General features: G+C 46.9%; 1 protein-coding gene across 1 annotated transcript in view; it reads left to right on the top strand.

Annotated features, from left to right (window-relative positions):
• FRS2 (fibroblast growth factor receptor substrate 2) overlaps positions 1 to 26,837 on the top strand; it is a 68,036-nt gene that overhangs the window by 28,845 nt on the left and 12,354 nt on the right. The window contains exons 2-4 of the mRNA XM_054178697.1: positions 15,502 to 15,682; positions 19,355 to 19,460; positions 25,285 to 25,376. Coding sequence (XP_054034672.1) covers positions 25,311 to 25,376 — 66 coding nt within the window. The 5' untranslated portion in view covers positions 15,502 to 15,682; positions 19,355 to 19,460; positions 25,285 to 25,310. The remainder of the gene's footprint in view (positions 1 to 15,501; positions 15,683 to 19,354; positions 19,461 to 25,284; positions 25,377 to 26,837) is intronic.

A 26,837-nucleotide genomic window follows, 5' to 3' on the forward strand; every position in this document is an offset into this window, starting at 1 on the left:
TCTGGAGGTCCCTTCCAACCTCTAACATTCTGTGATTACATAGCAAACATTTTGATTTTGATGCACATGCTTTCACACTCTTTGTGTTCCATTGATATTATTTCCACTGGTCCATGTTTTCAGAAGCTTAGTGAGGAATTGGTTCTTTTAACTTGCATTCATCTGTACTTGAAGTGCAGGTTAAGGTGTTGATCACAGAAATGAATACCAAATTTAAAACACAGATCTCATTCTTAGGAATTACAGACTTGTTATTCAAATGGGCTTTATGCCAATACAGTTCACATCCCACGGTTTTCACAGGCTCACAGGATGTCAGGGGTTGGAAGGGACCCAAAGAGTTCATCAAGTCCAACCCCCCCATGCCAGAGCAGGACCAAACAATCTAGCTCAGGTCACAGAGGAACACATCCAGACAGGGCTGGAAAGGCTCCAGAGAAGGAGACTCCACAACCTCTCTGGGCAGCCTGCTCCAGGGCTCTGGGACCCTCACAGGGAAGAAGTTCCCCCTTGTGTTGAGGTGGAACCTCCTGTGCTGCAGCTTGCATCCTTTGCTCCTTGTCCTATCCCAGGGAGCAAGTGAGCAGAGCCTGTCCCCTCCCTCCTGACCCCCAGCCCTCAGATATTTATAGACATTTATTAAATCCCCTCTCAGTCTTCTCCTCTGCAGACTAAAAGAGAAATGTGAGTTGAACCAAATTGGCACTGAAACTGTGAGCAAAACCAAGGCGCTGAAACCTTGATCTGTCATTAAACACATTCACATTGAGTACAATGTGACCTGTCACACAGGAGGGTGACACACCAGCTCCTCCAAGTTTTCTATCTTGAATTATCTGCCAATTAATGCTCCAAAAACATGCCTTCAAGAGCTGTAGGCGAATTGTGCTTCTCTCTTGGTGGTGCTGTTGGTATGGGCAGTGCCACCCTGCCTCTTTGTGTTTGGGAGTTCATGTGTTGAACCTCATCAGGAAGCTAGTCCAGATGAAAAAAACATAGCTGAGCAAGGAAAATGCTGATCATTTTTAACTTCTGTCAGTCATGAGTGCCATACTGAAGGGTAACTCAACAAACATTTCTGGAAAGTAAAACCTGAGCTCGCTGAAATTTGAGGTTGGCCTCCATGATCTCCGAGGTCTTTTCCAACCTGGTTCATTCTGTGTTCTGAAGTTCAGGTGGGTGTGAGGTTTGCTTATTAGCTTTTTGGTTTGCATTTCATCTCTTAGTAACAGTAAATGAAATTTTTTCATACATTTAGGTGGAAATGTACATGTCAGGTGGAGGAGCAGCATTAGGTAATTGAAGTCAGGCCAGGTTGTGGTAATGAAGCTGCGCTGGGAGCAGTCTTGTTTAACATCTTTGTTGGCGACATGGACAGAGGCATTGAGTGCACCCTCAGCAGGTTTGCTGAGGACACCAAGCTGTGTGGTGCAGCTGACAGCAGGAGGGAAGGATCCATCCAGAAGGACCTGGACAGGCTGCAGAGCTGAGCCCATGACAACCTCATGAGGTTCAACAAGACCAAGGGCAAGGTCCTGCAGCTGGGGCAGGGCAATCCCAAGCACTGATATAGGCTGGGCAGGGACTGGCTAGAGAGAAGCCCTGAAGAAAAGGCCTTGGGGGTGCTGGGGGAGGAGAAGCTCAACAGGAGCCAGCAGTGAGCACTTGCAGCCCAGAAAGCCAAGCAGAGCCTGGGCTGCAGCAAGAGAAGTGTGGCCAGCAGGGCCAGGGAGGGGATTCTGCCCCTCTGCTCCACTCTGCTGAGACCACAGCTGCAGCTCTGGGTCCAGTTCTGGAGCCTCTGTGCCAGGAAGGATCTGGAGGTGCTGGAAGGTGTCCAGAGAAGGGCCATGAGGATGAGCAGAGGGCTGGAGCTGCTCTGCTGTGAGGACAGCCTGAGGGAGTTGGGGTTCAGTCTGGAGAAGAGAAGGCTCTGAGGAGAGCAACTTGTGGCCTTCTGGTATCTGAAGTGGACTACAAGAAAGCTGGGGAGGGACTTTTGAGAGTGTCAGGGAGTGATAGGACTGGGGGGAAGGAAAAAAACCTAGAAATGGGTAGATTCGAATTGGATGTCAGGAAGAAGTTGTTCCCCATGAGGGTGGTGAGAGCCTGGCACAGGTTACCCAGGGAAGTGGTGGAAGCCTCATCCCTGGAGGTGTTGAAGGCCAGGCTGGATATGGCTGTGAGCAACCTGATCTAGTGTGAGGTGTCCCTGGCCATCGCAGGGGGGTTGGAACTAGATGGTCCTTGAGGTCCCTTCCAACCCTAACAATTCCATGATTGTATGATGTGAGTGTGGCTTGAAGTCTTAGCTGAGCTCAGCACGCAGCTAGTTGTAGTCCTGCTCCTCCCTGTACATTCCTGCCTTCTCTTGGTTGTGCCAGGTCTGTCAGTAGGCCAGCAGGGAGGCAGCACAGGAAGCTGAACTGGCTGAAACATAACCTTTACAAAGTCTGTTTTCTGCTGGCTTTGCTCCTTGAAGCAGCTCACTGTGAAAAGCAACCAGAGCCAGAGCTTACCTGTGGCCAGGGGTGGCAGGGGAGCCCACAGCTCTGCTTCTGACTTGGGTTATTGTGCAGCCTCCAGACACTGGAGTGTGACCTCCTGAAGGGTGACTGCATGTGCTTCTAAGCAGCTCTGCCACCCTGCTCCTGCCTTCTGCTCTGCCTGCCTCTTCTTCCATGCTACTGCTGCATTATCCCTGCCTACTTCTCCCTCTGCTCTCCTGGCACCCTTGCATCACCTCCTGCAAAATGCAGCTCAAACTAGAGAGAAGAGGAGGAGAGGAGAGATGTGAAGGTGAAATGAGCCTTGAGCTTGTGGCCTTCAGTTTGAGGAATGCTGGTTTAGGAGATGTGGTGGCTGGTGCATGAATAGGGACTCTTCATAAAGGAGACAGCTTGTCTGCTTGAGCCAGTAAAACAGTCCATGTCAAGAATACTTCAGAACTGGCAGCTCCCATGGAGGTCTGCAGGCCTTTCAGAGCATCAGTAGCACATTCATTTTAGCTTCTTGTTTGCAAGGCCTTTTTGAAGCTCAATAATAAAAATGTTCACAGAAGAGCTACTGTTTGTACCTTCTAGAGCTAATGTACTGTACCTAAGTGGTACTCCTTCAATGCACAGCTGGGCCAGAGGAACAGCAGCGTGGTCTGTTTGGGTAGTGTTACTGATGAAGGAGAGTATAATATGAATAGAAAGAATTGGTGTAGTGTACCCTGAGAGCATACATGTTGGTTGGGATTCTTCCCCCTCCCCTCCAAGTATATATTTTCCACTATGGAACTTCATCAGGAGAATAAAATGTGTAGCTGCAGAGGGCATTTAGTCCCAAGTGAAGACAAGACCCTGTTGTGGAGCTGATACAATTGTCAAAGGGTGCTGCTGGACATAGGCATGGGTAGTAATGTTAATAAACTGTTGGCATCTTCAGCAGTCTCTGGAATTAATCATTTAGGAAGGAAAATGAGCATTCACTATAGGCATCAGATGCTAGCAAAATGGATCATGGGATTGCAGAATGATGGCCAAGCTTGGCCTTGCTAGGTACAAACCAAATAAGCTTGTTTGCCATGTGCCAAAGCGTTTCAGGTTTTGCTGTGGTATTGTAAACTCCATCAACATTACTCTTGATATGCAGGAGTGGCAGCACAAAAGCTTTGCTTGCCAAAGGCAGTGTGAAGTGGCAGTTGGTAGAGAAGCAAAGTTTGTGTGAAGGCTTTGAGGGCTACAGTATTTCAAGTGATACTGACACTGTACAGTGCTTGCAATTTCCCATAGCCAGGGAGGGGTGAAGATACATGAGGCTTGATGTGTGATGTGGTCCTGTGCAAGGCTGAAACTTAAGGCTACTGTCCCAGGACCAGGAAGCTTCAGTGCACTTCTTAGACCTTTCCTTTTAAGATTTTTGGTTTTTAGACTGAGCTGTGTCACCCTTTTGCTCATTCAGAGTGAATTACAACTGACTCTTCATATGTGCTTGTCACAGAATTACTGAGGCTGGAATAGACCTCTGAGATCAAGTCCAGCCTAGGACCTAACACCACCACACCAACCAGACCATGGCACTGAGTGCCACATCCAGTCTTGCCTTAAACACCTCCAGGGACAGTGACTCCACCACCTCTCGATGATCTTGAAGGTCTCTTCCAACCTGGTTTATTCTATGTATTCTATGTATTCTATATGTATTCTCCCTGGGCAGCCCATCCCAGTCTCTCATTCCCCTTTCCATCAGGAAGTGCTTCCTGACATCCAACCTAAACCTCCCCTGGCTCAGCTTCAGGCCATGCCCTCTCCTCCTGTCACAAGTTGCCTGGCACAAGAGCCTGACCCCCACCTGACTACAACTTCCCTTCAGGTACTTGTAGAGAGTGATAAGGTCCCCCCTAAATCTCCTCCAGGCTGAACACCCCCAGCTCCCTCAGCCTCTCCTCATCACTTTCCTTCCAGTCCCTTCCCCAGGCTGGTTGCTCTCCTCTGGACCTGCTGCAGCACCTCAAGATCTCTCTTGCAGGGAGGGCCCAGAGCTGCACACAGTGCTCCAGCTGAGGCCTCCCCAGTGCCCAGCACAGGGCAGAATTCCATCCCTAGCCCTGCTGGCCACACTATTCCTGAATGCCAGTCTCGGATATGTGTGCTGAGAGTATGTGCTGCACACGTTCAGGCATCATAGCTGCTGATTCGAAAACATGCATGTGCTATCAAGATGAGAAAGTTGATTTTTTAGTTTTTAAGTCAGTTAGAGATTATCTGCCACTTCAGATAAGAGGGGGCTAACTTCAGATAAGGTGAATGTGACTTTTCTTTGTAGTTGAAGGTGCCAATGCTTATAAATGTCACCTGACACATGCAGGGTAGTGCTGCAAAGTTTCCACAGAAAGGGTTTGTGGTGCTGCCATTCAGCCAGACCTAGGCTGGAGAGCTGGGCAGGGAGAAATTGAATGAAATTCAACAAGGGCAAGGGGAGAGTCTTGCACCTGGGAAAGAGCAACCCCATGGAGCAGGAGAGGTTGGGGACTGAGCTGTTGGAGAGCAGTGAAGGGGAAAAGGACCTGGGGGTCCTAGTGGATGGAAGGTTGCTCATGAACCAGCAAGGTGCTCTTGTGGCCAAGAAGGCAAATGGCATCCTGGAGTGGATTAGAAGGGCTGTGGTTAGTAGATCAGAGAGGGTCTCCTCCCCTTCTACTGTGCCCTGGTGAGGCTGGGAAAATTCTTGGCAGACACAGTTCAGTGGTGACAAAAGTTACCTTAGGATCTCGCTCCTCAGCAGCTGCCGGGGGGAAGTCTTTGTGGTTTTGATTTAGAGGAGTAACGAGCTAGTGTTAATTACTCCCTTGTGTACAATGCATTGGGATCACAACAAGGTAAAGATTATTAGAATTTCTCCAAAAAGTGTGCAAGAAGCACATGAGGAGGCATGGGAATGATACAACTAAGAAAGCCATGAGGAGGCATGGGAATGATACAACTAAGAAAGCCATGAGGAGGCATGGGAATGATACAACTAAGAAAGCCATGAGGAGGCATGGGAATACAACTAAGAAAGCCATGAGGAGGCATGGGGATACAACTAAGAAAGCCATGAGGAGGCATGGGAATGATACAACTAAGAAAGCCATGAGGAGGCATGGGGATACAACTAAGAAAGCCATGAGGAGGCATGGGGATACAACTAAGAAAGCCATGAGGAGGCATGGGAATACAACTAAGAAAGCCATGAGGAGGCATGGGAATACAACTAAGAAAGCCATGAGGAGGCATGGGAATACAACTAAGAAAGCCATGAGGAGGCATGGGGATACAAGTAAGAAAGCCATGAGGAGGCATGGGGATACAACTAAGAAAGCCATGAGGACGCATGGGAATGATACAACTAAGAAAGCCATGAGGAGGCATGGGAATACAAGTAAGAAAGCCATGAGGAGGCATGAGAATACAACTAAGAAAGCCATGAGGAGGCATGGGAATACAAGTAAGAAAGCCATGAGGAGGCATGAGAATACAACTAAGAAAGCCATGAGGACGCATGGGAATACAACTAAGAAAGCCATGAGGAGGCATGGGGATACAACTAAGAAAGCCATGAGGAGGCATGGGGATACAACTAAGAAAGCCATGAGGAGGCATGGGAATACAACTAAGAAAACCAAGAGCCTTGCAGTTCAGAAAAGGAACCCAGATTTAATGGTGTCTTGGGAAGATGGGATTGTCAGTTTCCCAAGAAATAAAGCTAGATGTTAAGGTAAGGAACCAGTGGATAGACAAAGAAGAGCACAGATCATAGTATCATAGTATCAGTCAGGGTTGGAAGGGACCACAAGGATCATCTAGTTCCAACCCCCCTGCCATGGGCAGGGACACCCCACACTAGATCAGCCTGGCCAGAGCCTCATCCAGCCTGGGCTTAAACACCTCCAGGGCCGGGGCCTCAACCACCTCCCTGGACAACCCATGCCTGGGCTTCACCACTCTCATGGGGAAGAATGCTTACTGAAACTGCAGTTATCTATTTGTCAAGATTTCTAAAGCACAGTGGTGTGCTCTTAGTCTTGATAATCTCCCACACTGCATCTCTTTGTTGCCTTGGTGAGAAAGACCTTGCAGGCTTTTCAGTGTTGTTTCTGTTAATGTATTGGAAGACTTTGTAGGAAGCATGTCCAAAACATAAAAGCAAACCTTACCCTTTCCTGAAACGTTAGAATGAGCAAGATTTCAGAGATTAAGAAGTCATAAACTAGAAGCTCAGTGCCATTTACTTCATTACAGAATTTGGCACCTTGCTGGCTTTGAAACCGTGACAGGAGCTATGGACATCAACTTTAGGAGGCATTTGTGGTTAAATATTGGAGGGCTGACTCACTGTTTAAACAGTTTCAAGCCAGGCATCCTTTTCAAGAATTAAGCTAGATTCTTTCTTCCTCTTAGCCTCCATTACTTGAGTTAATTGCTGTAGCCTTCTACTTTATTTTCCCATCTCCTTGCCTTCCTGCTTGATCCTCTATCGAAAAAGCACTCCTGCAGCAATGCTGCTTAAAACTTCACTCCTATTTCTCCTCAGTTATTTGGGTGGAAATGATGCCAGCAGTGTGCTCTTGTGGCCAAGAAGGCCAATGCCATGCTAGGGTGGATTAGAAAGGCTGTAGTTAGTAGGTCAGAGAGGTTCTCCTCCCCCTCTACTCTGCCCTGGTGAGGCCACATCTCAAATACTGTGTCCAGTTCTGGGCCTCTCGGTTCAAGAAGGACCTCAGGGAACTGCTTGAAAGAGTCCAGCACAGAGCCACAAGGATGATGGAGTGAAACATCTTCCTTATGAAGAGAGACTGAGGGAGCTGGGACACTTTAGCTTGGAGGAGCCTAAGGGGTGAGCTCATTAGTGGTTATCAATATGTGCAGGGTGAGTGCCCAGAGGCTGGAGCCAGGCTCTGCTGGGGGATGCCCAATGCCAGCTCAAGGGGCAGTGGTGGAAGCTGAGGCATAGGAAGTTCCGTGGAAACAGGAGGCAAATGTTTTCAGTGTGAGGGTGACAGAACCCTGGAAGAGGCTGCCCAGGGGGGTTGTGGAGTCTCCCTCTCTGGAGATATTCAAACCCTGCCTGGGTGTGTTCCTGTGTGATCTGCTCTGGGTGCTCCTGCTCTGGCAGGGGGGGTTGGACTGGATGAGCTTTGGAGGTCCCTTCCAACCCCTAACATTCTGTGATCCTGTGATGCTTTTTGTAGATGCTGTTCCTCAGAGGACATTTTAAAGGAGCTTCAGTATTTCCAAGAATACAAGAGTTGAGTGGTCCTTGCTTGGTTAACCTAATGTTGTGGGTTTGGAGTTTGATGCTGTGGCTGTTTCTTTTAAAAGGATGTAGTCAGTCTGGCAGATATTCATGCAAAACAATATGGTGGTGTGGGTCTGGAGAGATTGTTTTAGTTAGAAATTGAAAAATATTTGCATGTGTGTAAGTTGTTTTAAAAATGACACCAAGTAAAATAGAAGCCTTGTTTCTCTGGAAGTGTAGAGGAAGAGGATCATGCTTTGGAGTGTGATTAAAGCATAGAACAAGGAACGCTGTCCCACAGCCTCAGAAGGATTGGTGGGGATGGTGGAGCAAAGAGCTGGTGTGCTCCTGCTCAGGATGCATGTTCATTCTGCCCCTGTGCTCAGCACTGGTTGGGCCACACCTTGAGTCCTGTGTCCAGTTCTGGGCCCCTCAGTTTAGGAAAGATGTTGAGATGCTGGAAGGTGTCCAGAGAAGGGCAACAAAGCTGAGGAGGGGTCTGGAGCACAGCCCTGGGAGGAGAGGCTGAGGGAGCTGGGGTTGCTTAGCCTGGAAGCTCAGGGGAGACCTTCTTGTTCTCTGCAACTCCCTGAAGGGAGGTTGTAGCCAGGTGGGGGTTGGTCTCTTCTCTCAGGCAACCAGCACTAGAACAAGAGGACACAGTCTCAAGCTCTGCCAGGGGAACTTTAGGCTGGAGGTGAGGAAGAAATTCTTCCCAGAAAGAGAGACTAGCCACTGGAATGTGCTGCCCAGGGAGGTGGTGGAGTCACCATCACTGGAAGTGTTTAAGAAGAGCCTGGATGAGGCACTCGGTGCCATGGTTTAGTTGATGAGATGGTGTTGGGTGCTAGGTTGGACTGGATGATCTCTGAGGTCTTTTCCAGCCTGGTTAATTCTGTATTCTGAAAACTTGGAGGTTCATTTAATGCTCTGTGTGTGTATGCACCTATTAAATGGAACAGCTGTAGCAACCTAGTACCTGGATGAAAGGAGGGATTACCTTTTATATTAGGAACAGGTTCTTTACTATGAGGGCAGTGGCAGAGGTTGCCCAGGGAGGTGGTTGAGATATTCAAGGTGAGGCTGGACAGGGCTCTGGGCAACCTGATCTAGTAAGGGATGTCCCTGCTGACTGCAGAAGGGGTTGGACTGGATGACCTTTGGAGGTCCCTTCCAACCCAGACCATTCTATGATTCTGTATAAGGGTAGGCCAAAATAATAGGAATAAGGATAAGACAATGGAGATCTTAAGATACTGTGCTAGAGTTAAGTGGAGAGGTGTAAGATCAGTGTCCTAGAAATCTGTCTTGGAAGGTCATGAAGTATTTAGATGTTAGCCCAGCATTGCTGCTTGCTGCAGCTCTCTGTGCTCATCTCACTTTGCTGTTTGAGTTGGTCTTTACTCGTCAGTCCTGCTGAAATTGTGGTGAATAGAAGAGCTTTTCTTCTCCAGAATGAGTGTTTCTTTAAAAAGGGATTGCTGATGAAGGGTGCCAGCAAATGTTTCACTAACTTACCTGAACTTGAGCCTTTTGCTGCAATGATAACTCAAAGGAGAACTGTAGAGAATGAATTAATACTGACATGCCATTTCAAAATGGATCAGTTGGCAGTCCTGGATTTAAACAAACCAGCAAGGCTCCTCATTTGCTTTTCTTTCTATGGTTATGACCATGAGCCAGCAGTGTGCTCTTGTGGCCAGGAAGGCCAAAGCCATTCTGGTGTGGAGTAGAAGGGCTGTGACCAGTAGGTCAAGAGAGGCTCTTCTCCCTCTCTGCTCTGCACTGCTGAGGCTGTATCTGGAATATTGTGTCCAGTTCTGGGCCCCTCAGGTCAAGAAGGACCTCAGGGAACTGCTTGAAAGAGTCCAGCACAGAGCCACAATGATGATGAAGGGAATGCAACATCTTCTGTACAAGGAGAGACTGAGGGAGCTGAGGGCTCTGTAGCTTGAAGAAGAGGAGTCTGAGAGGTGACCTCATCAAAGCTTATATATATGTAAAGGGTGAGTGCCCAGAGGCTGGAGCCAGGCTCTTCTTGGTGGTGGCCAATGCCAGCACAAGGGGCAGTGGTGGAAGCTGAGGCATGGGAAGTTCCATGTAAATATGAGGAACATGTTCTTCCCTGTGAGGGTGACAGAGCCCTGGAGCAGGCTGCCCAGGGGGGTTGTGGAGTCTCCCTCTCTGGAGATATTCAAACCCCACCTGGATGTGTTCCTGTGTGATCTGCTCTGGGTGATCCTGCTGTGGCAGAGGGGTGGGACTGGATGAGCTTTCGAGGTTCCTTCCAGCCCTTAACATTCTGTGATGCTTTATTGTGTTTTGTCAATGATGTTGGGCATTTTAGTATTGCACCAAGGCAGGGTAGCATGAGGGGGAAGAAGCAGAAAGTTGTTGATCACTTTGAATCCAAATAGATTGAAACATATGCAGCAAAACAGATTGAGTTATGAGAATCTGGGTGTTAAAAAGGAGTAAGAAAATAAAGCCTTCTGTGAGTTTGAGGAGCAGGCAGCAGCAGGAGGTGCCAATGGAGGAATGCTGCTGAGAGGAGGAGTTCCTGGTGCTATCCTGCAGCAGTCTCCTTGCCCTGCGTTCAAAGAAGGCTCTGAGGGTGGTGTGCTGAAATGGCAAACTTGTGTGCTGAAGCTTGTGTGTGGTTGCAATAATCTTGTTTTCATAGGAGCCAGGAGCCTTTACAGTTTAGCTTGGGGTTTGCCAGGGTTGGGTTTTGTTGTTGTTGTTGTTGCTGTTTTGTTGCTTTGGGGTTTTTTTTTGCTTCTTTGTTGTTTTTGTTTGTTTCCCTTTGGAAGGGGCTAAAGAGAGCAAAGGAGCATCCATTTATTACTGCATTTTAATCATGATCCTGACAGCAAGCTCCTTTAATAAAAACATTGAGGTAAAACTCCACCTGTTAGCATAAGCAAAGTAACAAACTGGGCTCTGCAGCTTCACCTCTCCCATTCATAGTTTGCTCTCCATAATTGCAGCCGGCGGCACCAAACTCTCCGCACGGCGAGCGGCTGCTTGGATCTCCTTCATTGTTGTCTTTTAACTCTGGTATGGTTTGTTTGCACTGCTGCTTTTTCATCCTCCTCATACTTAAGCACCTTCAATATTAATTTTTCTTAATAATCCCTGCCAAGTGGATAAAGGGCAAGGATTCTGAGTGACCTCAGCTGAGTTTGCTGTGCTAGTGAAATGCCTGCTCTCCAGAACGCGCTCGCTGTTTGGAGCTGAATGGTTAAATCTGTCTCTGTGAGAGGGTGCAAGGCAAGGGCCTTCCAGGACAAGGGAAGGAAGAGGAGTTGATTTGAAGGATGGTGGCACACATGGGCAGGCAAAGGAGAGTGTTTCATGCCCATTTTGCTGTATTTTTCAGGGGTTTCTTCCTGTTTTGCTGAACACTCACCTCCCTTTAAACTGCTGTATTTCCACAGGAGAACATTCCAGCTCTGGCACCTCTTGCATCTGGTCTGTCTCCAAAAACTGAAGTGACTTAGTCAGTCTTTGCTGATGTAGAGAAGTTTGAAGGGTTTTTTATTCCCAAATAATTATAAAGCCAAGAGGTCTTTTCTGGTGACCATTTGGGGCAGTGAGGCTCTTGGAGCTGACCACACTCAGTAATTACTAGCTCAGGGCCAATGCTTTATTTTGGTGCTGCATCTCTTCTGTGCATGTGAGGTCTGGTACATGGGAGTCCCCTGTTCCAGAAACCTAAGTTTTGTTTTCCAACTGAAAGAACTTGGCTCGGTGGGAGTGAAGATATGCTAGCCAAAATCAACAGAAGGTCAAAGTATGGGCTATTTTAAGGCCTGAGCAGGATACTAGGATTCTTAAATCATATAGAATCTGCCACCATGGATTACATCATGGCTCTGAAGATGCAAGGTTTGCCACATCAGATAAAGTGGTTATCCATTTGATCTGTGGCATTAGCTAGTTCCACAATGGGCAGTATTCGGCTGCCAGCAGAACCCAATTGCAGTACCACTTAAGCTTCCCTCACCTACCTTCTAGAAGGAGTAAAATGGCAATGAAACAACCATGACTTCACCCAGTAGCATTTTCCCTACGTGTGGCAAGTTGGTTCCTGTGTTTATTAGTTTAAGAAAGATAGTGAGTTGCTTGAATGTGCCCAGAGAAGGACAACAAAGCTGGTGAGGGGTTTGGAGCACAAGCCCTCTGAAGAGAGGCTGAGGGAGCTGGGGTTGCCTAGCCTGGAGAAGAGGAAGCTCAGGGGAGACCTTCTTGCTCTCTACAACTACCTGAAGGGAGGTTGTAGCCAGGTGGGGGTTGGTCTCTTCTCCCAGGCAACCAGCACCAGAACAAGAGGACACAGTCTCAAGCTGTGCCAGGGGAAGTTTAGGCTGATTGTTAGGAAGAGATTCTATCCAGCAAGAGAGATTGGCCATTGGAATGTGCTGCCCAGGGAGGTAGTGGAGTCACCATCACTGGAGGTGTTTAAGAAGAGAGTGGCTGAGGCACTTGGTGCCATGGTTTAGCTGCTGAGATGGTGTTGGGTGATAGGTTGGACTGGATGATCTTGAAGGTCTTTTCAAACCTGGTCTGTTCTATTCTATTCTATTCTATTCTATTCTATTCTATTCTATTCTATTCTATTCTATTCTATTCTATTCTATTCTATTCTATTCTATTCCATTCTATTCCATTCCATTCCATTCCATTCCATTCCATTCCATTCCATTCCATTCCATTCCATTCCATTCCATTCCATTCCATCCCATGCTATCCTATCCTATCCTACCAGCAGAACCCAATTGTAATACCACTTAAGCTTCCTTCACCTATCTTTTAGAAGGAATAAAATGGCAAAGAAACACTCATTATTTCACCCAGTAGCATTTTCCCTATGTGTGGTGAGTTGGTTCCTGTGTTTGTTAGTCTCTTTGCTGTCTCAAATGCCTGTAGGACTTTCATCCAAAAGTTGTTTTGTGTGGCAAAGTTAAAGCTGCTTTGCTCTAGTGGCAGCTTTGGTTAACGAGCAGAGGATGTGATGAGTGAGTTAGGAATTGTCTATGTACAGCCTGAGGCACTCAGATTTATTCTCTGGATTTGTACTTAATGTGAGGTGAGAGTAACCAGGTGAAATTATTCCATGCTGGTTAGATGGTGCTGGGTGATCTGTTGGACTCGATGATCTCGAAGGTCTTTTCCAGCCTGGCTAATTCTGTATTCTGGAATAACCATTAGCATGGAGAGTGCTCAGGAACTCTGAGCTGAGAACATCACTTATCATAATGTAGCCCTAGGGATTTGGCTGTGTTTTCCTCAAGTACATCCAACTGCAAGGAAGAAAAAGATGTACTGGAATGAGCTTCAGATTCTATGCTGTGTGGCTCAGCACAGGGCAAACAGAATACAGGACTGGAGTTACTGGTTTTTGAAGGAATTGAGTGTGTAAACTTCAGGGTCAGTCTTAAGAAGCTTTTTGGCTGGCAAAGGTACTGCAAACTTTGTCATCATGTGGCATGAGTTTTAAAAGAAAAGATTTAATGCAGTATCTCTTATAGTATACTTTCTCTTTGACATATTATGTCCTCATGATTCTTCATGAAAGAGGAACAGGCTGCTTTCCACTCTGCATCATCCATTGCTGCTTTTAGTTTTGCATGGTGAAAATACATTGTTAAAGCAGTTACAGGGGTTGGAATCATAGAATCAGAAAGGTTGGGAAAGACCTCAAAGGTCATCAAGTCCAACCTGTCACCCAAGACCTCCTGACTAACTAAACCATGGCTCCAAGTGCCACGTCCAGTCCCTTCTTGAACACCTCCAGGGATGGTGACTCCACCACCTCCCTGGGCAGCACATTCCAATAGCTAACAACTCTGTGAAGAACGTTCTCCTCACCTCGAGCCTAAACATCCCCTGGCACAGTTTGACACTACCAAGCAATATTCAACATGATATGCAGAGGTGAAAATGATCAAACAGAGAATCATAGAATTGTTAGGGTTGGAAGGGACCTCAGTTCCAACCCCCCTGCCATGGGCAGGGACACCTCACACTAGAGCAGGTTGCTCAGAGCCTCATCCAGTCTGGCCTTAAACACCTCCAGGGATGAGGCTTCCACCATCAGGGTGGCAGAGGCCTGGAGTGGGCTGCCCAGGGGGATTGTGGAGTCTCCCTCTCTGGAGATATTCCAAACCCACCTGGATGTGTTCCTGTGTGATCTGCTCTAGGTGCTCCTGCTCTGGCAGGGGGGTTGGACTGGATGAGCTTTCGAGGTCCCTTCCAGGCCTTAACATTCTGTGATTGTGTGATAATGATTGATTTCAGTGGTGGTCTAAAGCACAGTTGGCTAACTTATTTCAAGCTTAGGTAAACCATTGTTAACACTTTACAATGGTTATGGAGCCTGTTTGGAGAAATGTCTCTTAGAAAGTGGCAGAGTTTTAACTAAAGTGCAGGTTACCTCCTTCTGTTGTTATTGAAGACAAAAGAAACATGGAGTGCCAGGCAGTTCCAGGTGCTAGAAATAATGAAGAATTTGGAAGATGGTGTTCAACTGTTTAGGCTGGATGTGAAGAAGAAATTCTTCCCAGCAAGAGAGATTGGCCATTGGGATGTGCTGCCCAGGGAGGTGGTGGAGTCACCATCACTGGAGGTGTTTAAAAAGAGCCTGGATGAGGCACTTGGTGCCATGGTTTAGTTGCTGAGATGGTGTTGGGTGATAGGTTGGACTGGATGATCTCAAAGGTCTTTTCCAACCTGGTTAATTCTGTATTCTGTATTCTGAAAGTCTCCTGGGTTCTGTTATAGCAGCAGCTCTGTCTTTAGAGAGATACTTAAAAGACCAAGCTGAAGGACCTGAGTGAGTTTGCAATGGAAGGACCTGGGTGGACAGCAAGATATCCATGGGTCAGCAATGTGCCCTTCTGGCCAAGAAGGCCAATGGGATCCTGGGGTGCATGGAGTGTGTCCAGCAGATGCAGGGAGGTTCTCCTCCCCTTCTACTCTGCCCTGGTGAGACCTCACCTGGAATATTGCATCCAGTTCTGGGCTCCCCAGTTGAAGAGGGACAGGGATCTGCTGGAGAGACTCTAAGGGAGGGCTACAAAGATGGTGAAGGGACTGCAGCACTGCCTGGGGAGGAGAGGATGAGAGCCCTGGGGCTGTTTAGTCTGGAGAGGAGAAGACTGAGAGGGGATCTGATCAATGTCTATCAATAGCTGAGGGCTGGGGGTCAGGAGGGAGGGGACAGGCTCTGCTCACTTGCTCCCTGGGATAGGACAAGGAGCAGTAGATATAAACCACAACACATGAGGTTCCACCTCAATGTGAGGAGGAACTTCTTGACAGAGCACTGGAACAGGCTGCTCAGAGAGGTTGTGAAGTCTCCTTCTCTGGAGCCTTTCAAAACCCACCTGGATGTGTTCCTGTGTGACCTGTGCTGGATTCTATGGTCTGCTGTGGCAGAGGGGTTGGACTCAAAGATCTCCTGAGGTCCTTTCCAACTCCTAAGATCCTGTGGTCCTGTGAACTCACTATGCTTGACAGAATTGTTGAAAGAAATGAATGAATAATAAAGGTGGAATAACCCTGATTTTGAGTTACCCATCTGCCAATGAGTTTGCAGTTCTAATGTACCTCTGAACCTCTCAGGTTGGGGTTTTGTTTGTTTTAAATAGTGGTTTTTAGCAACAAGTTTGTCATGTAAAATGCCTTAAATTATGTTAATGCCCTTTGGTTATGTTTTCTCTCTACTTGTAGGTCTGAGAGCAAGACATACAGAGGATCTAGCAGTGTGGCAGCTGATGGTTTAAAAGGTCACTTTTCCATTTGAAAAGAGTAAGTGCAAGAGATCAGTTTACAGCCAAGGCACCTTTGCTTCTCCCTACCTCTTCTGAGGCCAGCTATGATTTGGGGATTTTCCCTCCCTGATTTCTAAAAGGTATGTGCCTAGGAATTAATGTGTGCAGAAACATCCCCCCCAGTTAATGTTTGAGTCTGTAAGCAGAGCATGCAGAGCTAAGTTAGTGCCAGTTTTTAGATGGACTTTACAACCCTGAGCTGGTTTTAGTGGGATGACCAGTTAGGAGCAAAAGGAGGAGCGTGGTTGCAGCTTGTCCATGTGGCCTTTCTTACTCAAGGGCAACCTGTGTGGTGTTCACACCTTTCCCAGCCTGAGGAGACTGCAGAGTTGCAAATGCTGGAATCTCTACAGGATTTTGGCTGTGCCTTGCTGACTGTATTGACATCGATGCCTTCCTTGACTTCTGAGAGGTTATCTTAACTCCTTGCCATTGTTTAATCCTGTGAGGGAAAGAGACATGTTTTACTTTACACAGCCAAGTAATACATCTTACTGAAGACATGCCAGTGCCTAATTTCCAGTCCTGTTAGGATTAAGGTTTAGATAAACTCTGGTCCTGGTTTGTCCTGGGACTGCATTACCTTGCAGTACAGTAATGCATGTGTTAGGGGGAAGCAGAAAGTGCTCTCCATTCCCCCTCCATGCATGACTGCACCCAACCACCACTGATGCTTCATGAAGGGGAAAGTACAGCTCCTAAATCTGACATGGTAGACACAACTGAAAAGATTAACTTTTAGGGTTGTGACTGTGAAAATGTCTGCTTCTCTTTGTATCTTTAAGTTTGGGTATATATTTTGCAATCTGGGAAGATTTAAGAAAATTCCAAAGAGAGTAAACAGCCAACTTGTAACTGGAAACAACTGTGGGCAGAATTGTGTTCCTGGTTTACAGTTAAAAGAAGCACAGTGCTGTACATGTGTGTGCTTTCTTTTCATCCATTAAAAGCTCTGTTTAGATCATTTAAGAATCATTCTTAGGTAACTGGAGCAGGCCTTTTTACTCTAGGTAAGGCTTTAGAACTCTGCTAGAAAGAGATCAGGGTAAATATTAGTGCAAACACTAGGTACTGCATTAGTGTAGCTTGCTTGTGAAAATGTTTTAATGGTATTAATTTACTAATGCCTATCTGCAAGATTTTAGGCCTTCCAGTATCTGAAGGGGGCTGCAAGAAAGCTGGGGGGGGAGCTTTTTTAGGGTGTCAGGGAGTGATAGATCTTGGGGGAATGGTTCCAAGCTACAGGAGGGCAGATTTAGATTGAAAGTCAAGAAGAAGTTGTTCCCCATGAGGGTGGTGAGAGACTGGCACAGGTTGCCCAGGGAGGAGGTAGAAGTCTCATCCCTGGAAGTTTTTGAGGCCAGGCTGGATGTGGCTCTGGCAACCTGCTGTAGTGTGAGGTGTCCCTGCCTACAGCAGGGGGGTTGGAACTGGATGATCCTTGAGGTCCCTTCCAACCCTGACTATTCTGTGAAGATATGTGAGTTGAACTGTCTGCTCCTTCTTTCCTTTCTCTTGTTCCTGAAGACTGTAGCAGAGAACTTGGTAAACTAAGTAAATCCTGGTGTATAGTGGAATTTTCAGAAGACTGGGCTGTGATTCTCTCCTCATCTGGCTCTGGCACTTGCTGGGCTCTCTGCTGAGCTGCTTTGGTGTGCTAAGCCAACAAAAATCTAACTTGCCCCAAAAACATAGTTAAATAATACCAGCTAGATTGGGTAGGAACATCACAAAACCAGAGCCTGTGCATGCTGCAGAGGGATAGGTCTTCAATACAGGTCTTCAATTTGCCCAAGATCAAGAAAGTTTTAGGGCCAAAGGGCAAATAAAGTATAAGGAGGATGTGTGACTTGCTGGAAGTTCCTGATACCAAATACCACTTCTGCACAGCAGAGAATCTTTGTATTTAGTATGTGTATGCAAAGGATCAGATCCAGCAAGCAGTTCAGAGGTACAGTCCTTCTGCACCTTTGTGAAATACAAGGCTTAGCTTTAAGTTAAAGAGCAGTTGTTAATTATTTCCTTTTTTTTAATGTCTGTTGTCAGTGCACTCAAAAAGTTCTGCTGAGGCCACGTGAAGAGAGGCTGAGGGAGCTGGGGGTGTTTAGCCTGGAGAAGAGGAGGCTCAGGAGAGACCTTACTGCAGCTACCTGAAGGGAGGTTGTAGCCAGGTGGGGGTTGGTCTCTTCTCCCAGGCAACCAGCACCAGAACAAGAGGACACAGTCTCAAGCTGTGCCAGGGGAGGTTTAGGTTGGATGTGGGGAAGAAATTCTTCCCAGTCAGAGAGATTGGCCATTGGAATGTGCTGCCCAGGGAGGTGGTGGAGTCACCATCAGTGGAAGTGTTTAAAAAGAGCCTGGATGAGGCACTTGGTGCCATGGTTTAGCTGATGAGATGGTGTTGGGTGATAGGTTGGACTCAGTGACCTCAGAGGTCTTTTCCAACCTGGTTAGTTCTGTATTCTATTCTGTATTCTGTCATCTATTTATGTTAAATAGAGTTGCTTTATTGGTTCAGATATGAAGCACCAATTTGTCCAGCATCCTGTTTCTGACAGTAAGTAGTAAATTCTGACAGCCAATAGGAAATCTACAGGGAGGGGAATAGTAAGAAGGAGTATTTTGTGGTCATTTCCCAAGACCTTTCTAAAGGGACACCTTTGGGTGACAGGTTGGAAGGAAGCACCAAATGCTCATTTGGCAGTTTGACAAAATGAGAATGGAGGCTGCTAACTGTTAGCCTGATGGAAGCGATGAGAGTAGTCTGAGAGGTGGCAGGAAAGTGAAACAGGCAATTTAAGGTTAGTATTGGTATAAATTGAATATTGTATCCAGTTCTGGGCCCCTCAGGTCAAGAAGGACCTCAGGGACCTGCTTGAAAGAGTCCAGCACAGAGCCACAAAAATGCTGAAGGGAGTGAAACATCTTCCTCATGAGGAGAGCCTGAGGGAGCTGAGGGCTCTGGAGCTTGGAGAGGAAGAGCCTGAGAGGTGACCTCATTGCTGGTGATAAAGATGTGCAGGGTTGAGTGCCCAGAGGCTGGAGCCAGGCTCTGCTGGGGGATGCCCAATGCCAGCACAAGGGGCAGTGGTGGAAGCTGAGGCACAGGAAGTGCCATGGAAACATGAAGAAAAAGTTCTTCCCTGTGAGGGTGACAGAGCCCTGGAAGAGGCTGCCCAAGGGGGCTGTGGAGTCTCCCTCTCTGGAGATGCTTAAAACTCACCTGGATGTGTTCCTGTGTGATCTGGTGTAGGTGCTCCTGCTCTGGCAGGGGGTTTGGACTGGATGAGCTTTGGAGGTCCCTTCCAGTCCCTGAAATTCTGTGGTTCTGTGATACTCAGTAGGATATGCAAGGAGTTAAGCAAAGTAAGCTGAATGTGTTTTTCTGTTTGTCTGCTGTGGTCCATTGGGGTGTGTGCTAGGGGTGATAGAAGCTTTACCTCTGTCATTTCCATCCACTAAATTGGCTAAGGAGTGAGTGGAGAATGAGTGGAGTCCCCAGTGTGCCAGGCTACATTGCAGAAAAGGACCTCAGATGTTGTTCTTCCAAGACCCAGACAGACACTGAAATGCTGTGGAATTTCAAAGAGATTGGTTTGTTGTCTAAAACTCCACTGAAGATCCAGCCTAGCTTTGAAGACCTCACTTGATATCATACTTCCAAAACAATACTAGAAAAAAAGTATCTTTGTTAGTTTGCTAACTGACATCTTAAAACCAAGGAAAATTTACCTTTGGATGTATTCTTCTAGTTCTAGGTCAAATGATCAGTTCTGTGGCAAGACAGTATGACACTTTGAGTATGACAGAAGCCCTGATGCTGCAGCAGAGGCTGGGAATATTAATGGCCAAATCTAGGTGAGTGGTTTTGAGTTTTGCCAGTCATGTCATGCTGAATGCAAAGAAGGTCATGATGTTATAACAACATGAAGAAATTGTGTTATTCCATCCCATAATCCTGTATTCTGCTGCTCTCTACTTCTGTTTCCACTTTGTTGAAGCATTTGGGGAGGTCTGAGACTGGGCTTTATTAAGTGCAAGGATCTGTGCCTGAAGGGTGCTAGAAGTGTCCACAACTATAACTGCTGTAGGGACCAGACTTTGATCCTGCAAATGTATATAATCATTGTTGATCTCCTTTGCAGCTCCTGTCACCTGATGCTATTCTTAGCACTGACTTCTCAGGGTAAATATGGTAGCATCAGTTGGCTTACAAGATCAGCATCTCAACATTACTGTAGAATAGAATAGAATTAACCAGGTTGAAAAAGACCTCAGAGATCATCCAGTCCAACCTATCACCCAACACCGTCTCATCAACTAAACCATGGCACCAAGTGCCTCATCCAGTCTCTTCTTAAACACTTCCAGGGATGGTGACTCCACCACCTCCCTGGGCAGCACATTCCAATGGCCAATTACTCTTTCTGTGAAGAACTCTCTCCTCACCTCAAGCCTAAACCTCCCCTGGCACAGCTTGAGACTCAGCTTTATGCTGAGTTGGGGGAAAAAAAGCTCTTTCAAAATAAAGCATGTTTCATGTTATGGCCAGAAATTACATTCTAGAATCCATGGGTTTGGCTGTACATGTGGCACTGCCTCTTTCTGACTGGACTGATCCAAGCCATGCTGTCAGCCTTTCTGTTAAGTTCTGGGTTTCACTGCTGGAGGGGTTTGTGGTTGGATTTACACAGATTTGAATGCCTGAACCGCCTGCTTCCCCAGCACAAAAGTGAGGCACACAAAACTCAGGGCTGAGATAAAGAGAGAAGAGTTTAATCACAGAATTGTCAGGGTTGGAAGAGACCTCAAAGATTATGCAGTTCAACCCCCCCCTGCCATGAGCCAAGGACACCTCACACTAGATCAGGTTGTCCAGAGCCACATCCATCCTGGGTGCAAAAACCTCCAGGGATGAGGCTTCCACCACCTCCCTGGGCAACCTGTGCCAGGCTCTCACCACCCTCACAGGGAAGAACTTCTTCCTAACATCCAATCTGAATCTCCCCATTTCTAGTTTTGCTCCATTCCCCCCAGTCCTATCACTCCCTGACACCCTTGAAGTCCCTCACCTGCCCTTTTTCCCCTCAAACCCCACAGCACCTGGGCTCTGTTGGAGTCTCCTCCCACCCCAGGTGTGGCCACTTGGCCCTCCCCACCCACTCCCCTTTTTAATCCCTGCCAGGAAAGGCAGCAGCCCCAAGCTGAGCCCATGTGGGCTGAGGATCCTCCTCTCATCCCTGGTGAGTGCCTCTGGTGCACACTGGGTGCTGGTGGTGGTGACAACAAAGGCCGGGGGGCCTGGTGGCCCCCCGGCTGTTAGGACCAGGCTTGATGACTACTCCAATATCCTCCCTGGGTGCTGGCTGGGGCTCCTCACTGGGGCTGAGCTCCTCTGGGTGGTATCTTGGCTGGTGAGGGTCTTGCCCCTGGCTCTGGGAAGGGTGCAAAAAGGGTAGTGGTGGATCAGGAGCTATTTAGGCAGGGTGAAGGATGGTGTAGAGGGAGCAGGAGCTGCTTTGGGTAGATGAAGGAGAGGGGTGGTAGGAAAGCAGGAGCTGCTTTGAGAAGATGAAGGGCTGTGGGTGAGGGGGAAGACAGGGGAGTTAAACCAGATGAACTCTAGAGGCCCCTTCCAAGCCTGGTGATTCTGCATCTCTGTGATCTAGTTCCAACACCCTTACCATGGGCAGGGACACCTTCCATCAGACCAAGTCAGCGTCTTTAAGGGCATATTGTTGTTTGTACTGTACATAAAAATCAAACCATCGTATGGGAACTGATGGATTTGGGGTTTGAAGCTACCTTATTTTGAAAAGAAGGTCTTCTGTCTGTTGACATAAGAAATGAAATGATTACATGAAATTGAAGCATGACTAAAAATCACTGGCATAAGAACCATTTAAAATCCACTGCATTTGTGGGAAGGGTTTGGCTATTTCAGTACTGTTGCTCAGCAAAAGTTAGTCTTTGTCTGAAGTGCAGGTAGTGGAAACACTGAAGTAAATTCATGACTCAAAGACAAGCTGCCTTACAAAATATATTAAACTCTGTCATTCTAGAAAGATAATTCCATGATCCATGCCTAATTTTGCAGCCTGACTCAATAAATTCTGATTCAGAAAAAGGGTAGGAGGGATACTCTAGGAGAGTTGGGCTGGATGATCTTCAGAGGTCCTTTCCAACCCCTACCACTCCCTGATTCTGTGGCAGGCCTTTGTTAACAGCTGGCTTTGTTTCCAAACACACTGAAATACATGGAAGTAAATAATCTTGTGCCTACTGATGGAATTTTTTTCCCCCCAGAAATGTTAATTTAAAGGTGATTATTTCAGCAGCTAACCTCCCTGTAGGGCATTGTCCTGGGATACTTTGGCCAGCAGATCCCTGAAGTGATCAGTCTGCATGCCTAAAATCCAGGGTTGCAAGCTTGGGATACATCCTCCCAGGTGCACTGAGGATCTTTAATTCTGTTGCTTCCTGGTCACTGCAGCCAAGGTTATCCCTGAGCCTCACACTGGTGACCAGCCCTTCTCTATTGGTGAGAACAAGGTCCAGCATAGCATCTTGTTGGTTCCCCTACCATTGGGAGGAGGAAGCTGTCATCTATGCATTCCAGGAGCATCCTGGATTGTTGGTGCCTTGCTGTGTTGTCCCTCCAGCAGATGTCAGGGTGGTTGAAATTCCCCCATGAGGACCAGGGCCTGTGAACATCAAGCCACTTCTCTTTGCCTGTGGAGTGCCTCATCTGCTTGGTCCTGCTGGTCAGGTGGCCTGTAGCTGACCCCTACAGTAACATCACCTTCCCCTGTCTATCATAAGCACAATGTGGAATTATCTTGGCTAATAATCTAATTAGTAATATAATGCAGGATTACCTTAGCTTAGCCTATTTGTAGAAGCAGCACAGTGAAATACATGGGGGGAGAGGAGGAAACCCAGCCTGAAACAGAAAACCCAAAGCAGCTGCTAGCTTTCCCACCACCATGCCAGCCCCCAAGAACCCAGAACCAGCAACTGGAACAGGAAGCCTCCCATGCAGCAAGCTGAACTTCAAGCCTCATCATACTTTGCTCCAGTCAGCACTTTCATTTGTGAGGCTGGCATGGCTGCAGCATGGTATGAGTAACAGCAGCAGCAGGTTCCAATCATTGCATGACAGGCAGCATTGCTTTTGAGTGGCTTTTCTGGTCAAGAAGAGAGGAAGAGTTAGGTGCTCTCTATTGTATTCTTTGCATCTTACTTTCTCAGGAGACTGAAGTGCTACTTGGATACTACTGCTGCGTGCTGTGGTGGGTTGAAATTTTCCCCCAACATTACTTTTGCCAGACTAACTCAGTTGGAAGCAAATGAAAGCTGTATTTACAGGCAATACTACAATCTACAATGGAATGCAATGAGTATGTACAAAACATACAGGATTTACAATATTTACAGAGATTTACAATCAACAAACAACACAAGAACCCACCTGCCGCCCCCCCCCCCCCAGCCCCCTGCCCAAAAGGGAGAAAGGAGCAGAGAAAAAGTAGTGATTAGACTTCACCAAAACAATGGAGCCAAGCAGATTAGCATCCCTTCAGAGCACAAAGTGAGCAGAGGTCGTAGAATCAGCAAGGTTGGAAAAGACCTCAGAGATCATCAAGTCCAACCTAATACCTAACACCTCCTGACAACTAAACCATGGCTCCAAGTGCCACATCCAATCCCTTTTTGAACACCTCCAGTGATGGCGACTCCACCACCTCCCTGGGCAGCACATCCCAATGGCAGATTCCTCTTTCTGGGAAGAACTTTCTCCTCACCTCCAGCCTAAACTTCCCCCAGCACAGCTTGAGACTGTGTCCTCTTGTTCTGGTGCTGGGTGCCTGGGAGAAGAGACCAACCCCCACCTGTCTACAACCTCCCTTTAGGGAGCTGTAGAGAGCAGCAAGGTCTCCCCTGAGCCTCCTCTTCTCCAGGCTAAGCAACCCCAGCTCCCTCAGCCTCTCCTCACAGGGCTGTGCTCCAGACCCCTCCCCAGCGTCACTGGTCAGAAGAGGGAAGATTGTTTTGGTACAGCCACTCTTACAGCAGATATTTCTTCAGTGAAATTGTTTAGAATTAACTTTGGTTTTCCTTTTCACACCCAGCAGTGATTCATTTACCTTCTTCTATTTTACTGCTCAAAATCTGTAACACAGTTTTAAAGGCACAGCCTAAAACTACCACAGATGCCAATACAAATCCCTCTCCAGAAAGCAAGTCCCAGTTGTCTTAAGGTGACATCAGATTTGTTTTTCCCCCTCCCCTTTTCATAGGAAAAGTCATCCAATTCTCTCATCTTCTTGACTCCCCTCTTGTTGGCTTTCTGTCTCTCTTCCAGGGTTTTACCAAACAGAGAAGAGGCTTTACATGAAAATATCAAAATTGTCAATTACTTATTTTCACTTCCCATAACTCAACCATCCTGCTCCATCCATCCTGTTCCATGTTAGCTGAGTATTTTATTAGCCTTTAACACATTCAATGGTGCAACACAAACTAATCCAAAGAGAACTTAATGATAGAACTGAAGGAGTTGGGGCTGTTCAGTCTGGAGAAGAGAAGGCTCTGAGGTGACCTCATTGTGGCCTTCCAGGATCTGAAGGGGGCTACAAGAAAGCTGGGGAGGGACTTCTCAGGATCTCAGGTAGTGATAGGACTAGGGGGAATGGAATGAAGGTGGAGGTGGGGAGATTCAGGCTGGAGGTGAGGAGGAAGTTCTTCACCATGAGAAGAAGCCCTGGAATGGGTTGTCCCGGGAGGTGGTTGAGGCCCTGTCCCTGGAGGTGTTTAAGGCCAGGCTGGACGAGGCTCTGGCCAGCCTGATCTAGTGTGGGGTGTCCCTGCCCATGGCAGGGGGTTTGGCACTAGATGATCCTTGTGGTCCCTTCCAACCCTGACTGATACTATGATACTGTGAAATCAAAAAAGCAAGTTATAAAATACTTGTGTGAATGTGGTGAGGTTTTTTCCCTTCCTCTGACTTCAGTTGCCTAGCTTTAGGTACATTGCTATATGGGAAGTGTGTCAAAGTGGAAGCAGAGAGCTTCGCTGCACAGCTGCCAGCACAGGGCTGCCTCTAGGCCTGGAATGCCTCCACCCTCTGTTGCCAGCCAGCCCTGGAGCTGTTGAAGCCAGGGCAGCCTTTCAGGATTGCCATGTGGGCTCTTTGTGTTGCCTGTGCCTGGTGAACTCCTACAGCCCAGGGCTTGTATGGGCGTCGCTAGGGCTGTGCCAGGGAGTGCTCAGTCAGACAGAACTGGAATCCAGGTAGTGCCTTGTGTAAAGACCCTGGTTCAGGAGGTGAGAATCATACCCAGTAAGTTTGTTGGGTTTTGTTTTCCCCCAAGCTGCTGCCATGGGAATTAAAGTGACAAATCAAATAGTTCTGTTTGGTAGTAACCTCCAGCTGAGTTATTGGTAAGGCTTTAACAGCTCAGTGTAGCCACTCCTCAGTGCCAAATCTAATGTAGCTGTTAAAAAATACTTGGAATATTTATGTTGTTGGGGTTTTTCCTTTCAACTTTGGACTGCAAAATTCATCATGAAGAACTGTAATCTCAAAGAGCAATTGTTCTTGGTTGTCTTGTTGATAATACTCGATTTTCACTTCGACTAAATGCTCATTTTTGTTGGGTTTCCCCCCCCTCCCTTTCAGAGATCACATGGTGTTCTGAAGAAGTCATGGGTAGCTGTTGTAGCTGTCCAGATAAAGAAACTGTCCCAGATAACCATCGAAACAAGTTTAAGGTAAGCAACTGGCATGCTGTGCTGTGAATTGTTTTGGTGCTTCCTTGCAGAGCTAGGTCTGTGAAGGGAAAGCATTTGAATGAGAATAGGGTGAGAATTACCGAACATTTAAAGCCCTGCAGAGTCGCAGGTGTCTGTGGCTACAAGTTTCTCTTGCTCCTTTGAGACCTGCTCTCTTAGCAGCAGTGAGAGGGTTTTTCTAGACAGGGTAGGCTGTTTTCTGACAGCTTAGATCATCAGGAAGCAGAAGAGGCCCTGTTCTTTTTGATCCATCACCACTTCAGCTGGTAGGGCCCAAGTAAACACTGACCCTGGGAGGTTATGGAATTTAGGAAGCAAGTTGTAAGCATAAGGGAAAAACTGTTGCAGAAGTGTGATTAGGAACTTGGATGCAAGGTCAGCAATGGAGAATTGTAGGACTGCTTCATTTCATTTGGGGATTACTAGCTGATTATAGCTCTTGGAGAACTTTTGTCCTGAACTTCAAAGAAACTTTATTTATAAACATGCTTCTGTCATTTACATCCCTGGAATCTGTAAGCTTGTGAACACTTGTTCATGTGCTTCACCTGCTTACCATGAAGCTGCTGAAGTCAGGGAATTTAGGTAAACATACCTTTGCATAGTCACACACAGTCAGATTGGCTTCTGTGCCCCAAACTGCCTCTGTGAGTCGACAAAGGAATGTAATGCTTCCAGAGCGAAAAAATGACTCATCTGTTGCCTCAGGGCAGAGAGCTTTGAAGCCATGGGAATTTCTGGAAGTGTTTAATATCAGTGCAAAAAGATGAGGAATCAAATAGTTCTCTGTCTCCCTGCTTTTTATGCATTTGACATCACTTTGTGTTCCTATTTTTCTCCTTGTAGGATTTCTCTGTTGTTTGTGTGGGTTGCTGGTGGAGCAGCAGGGGGGAAGATGAAAGAAAGTAATTTGTAAAATGAAGAAAGTTGGCATAAGCCTCAGTGACAGATGAAACTATTCCTAATTCTTTTCAGCTGGCTAAATTTCAAGTTGAAAATGTCTCTTTAAGGAGTGATATTAATTGGTACCATAGGGAAGATTTGGGGGGGTTGGCAGTAAGAAGGAATCCCACTCAAAGCAGCATGGTGGGATAAAAATACCTGTGGAGGAAAATACACATTGTCTGAGTCCCATAAAGGATCTAGATTACCTCAAACTGGTTGAAAAGCAGAAAGAATAAGAGTTTAAGCTTTACACACATGTTTTCCTGCAAGGTAGCCAGAGACTATTTGAATTGGTTTCTGACTTTAAGATGTCAGGGAAAAAATCAATCTAAACCAGTCTGGTGATTCAGCATGGTGCAAGGCAATACAGGTGTTTGAGGGAGGCTTCATCTTGGAGCCCCTTATTTCTCATTCCTTTTCCCCACTGTGGGTGGGGTTATGTGACAAAGCAAATTGCTGGTTTTTAAAAAACAAAAATGGCTCTCTGAACAATTC

The sequence above is a fragment of the Dryobates pubescens genome, chromosome Z (assembly GCF_014839835.1).
Source record: "Dryobates pubescens isolate bDryPub1 chromosome Z, bDryPub1.pri, whole genome shotgun sequence".
Classification (NCBI taxonomy): domain Eukaryota; kingdom Metazoa; phylum Chordata; class Aves; order Piciformes; family Picidae; genus Dryobates; species Dryobates pubescens.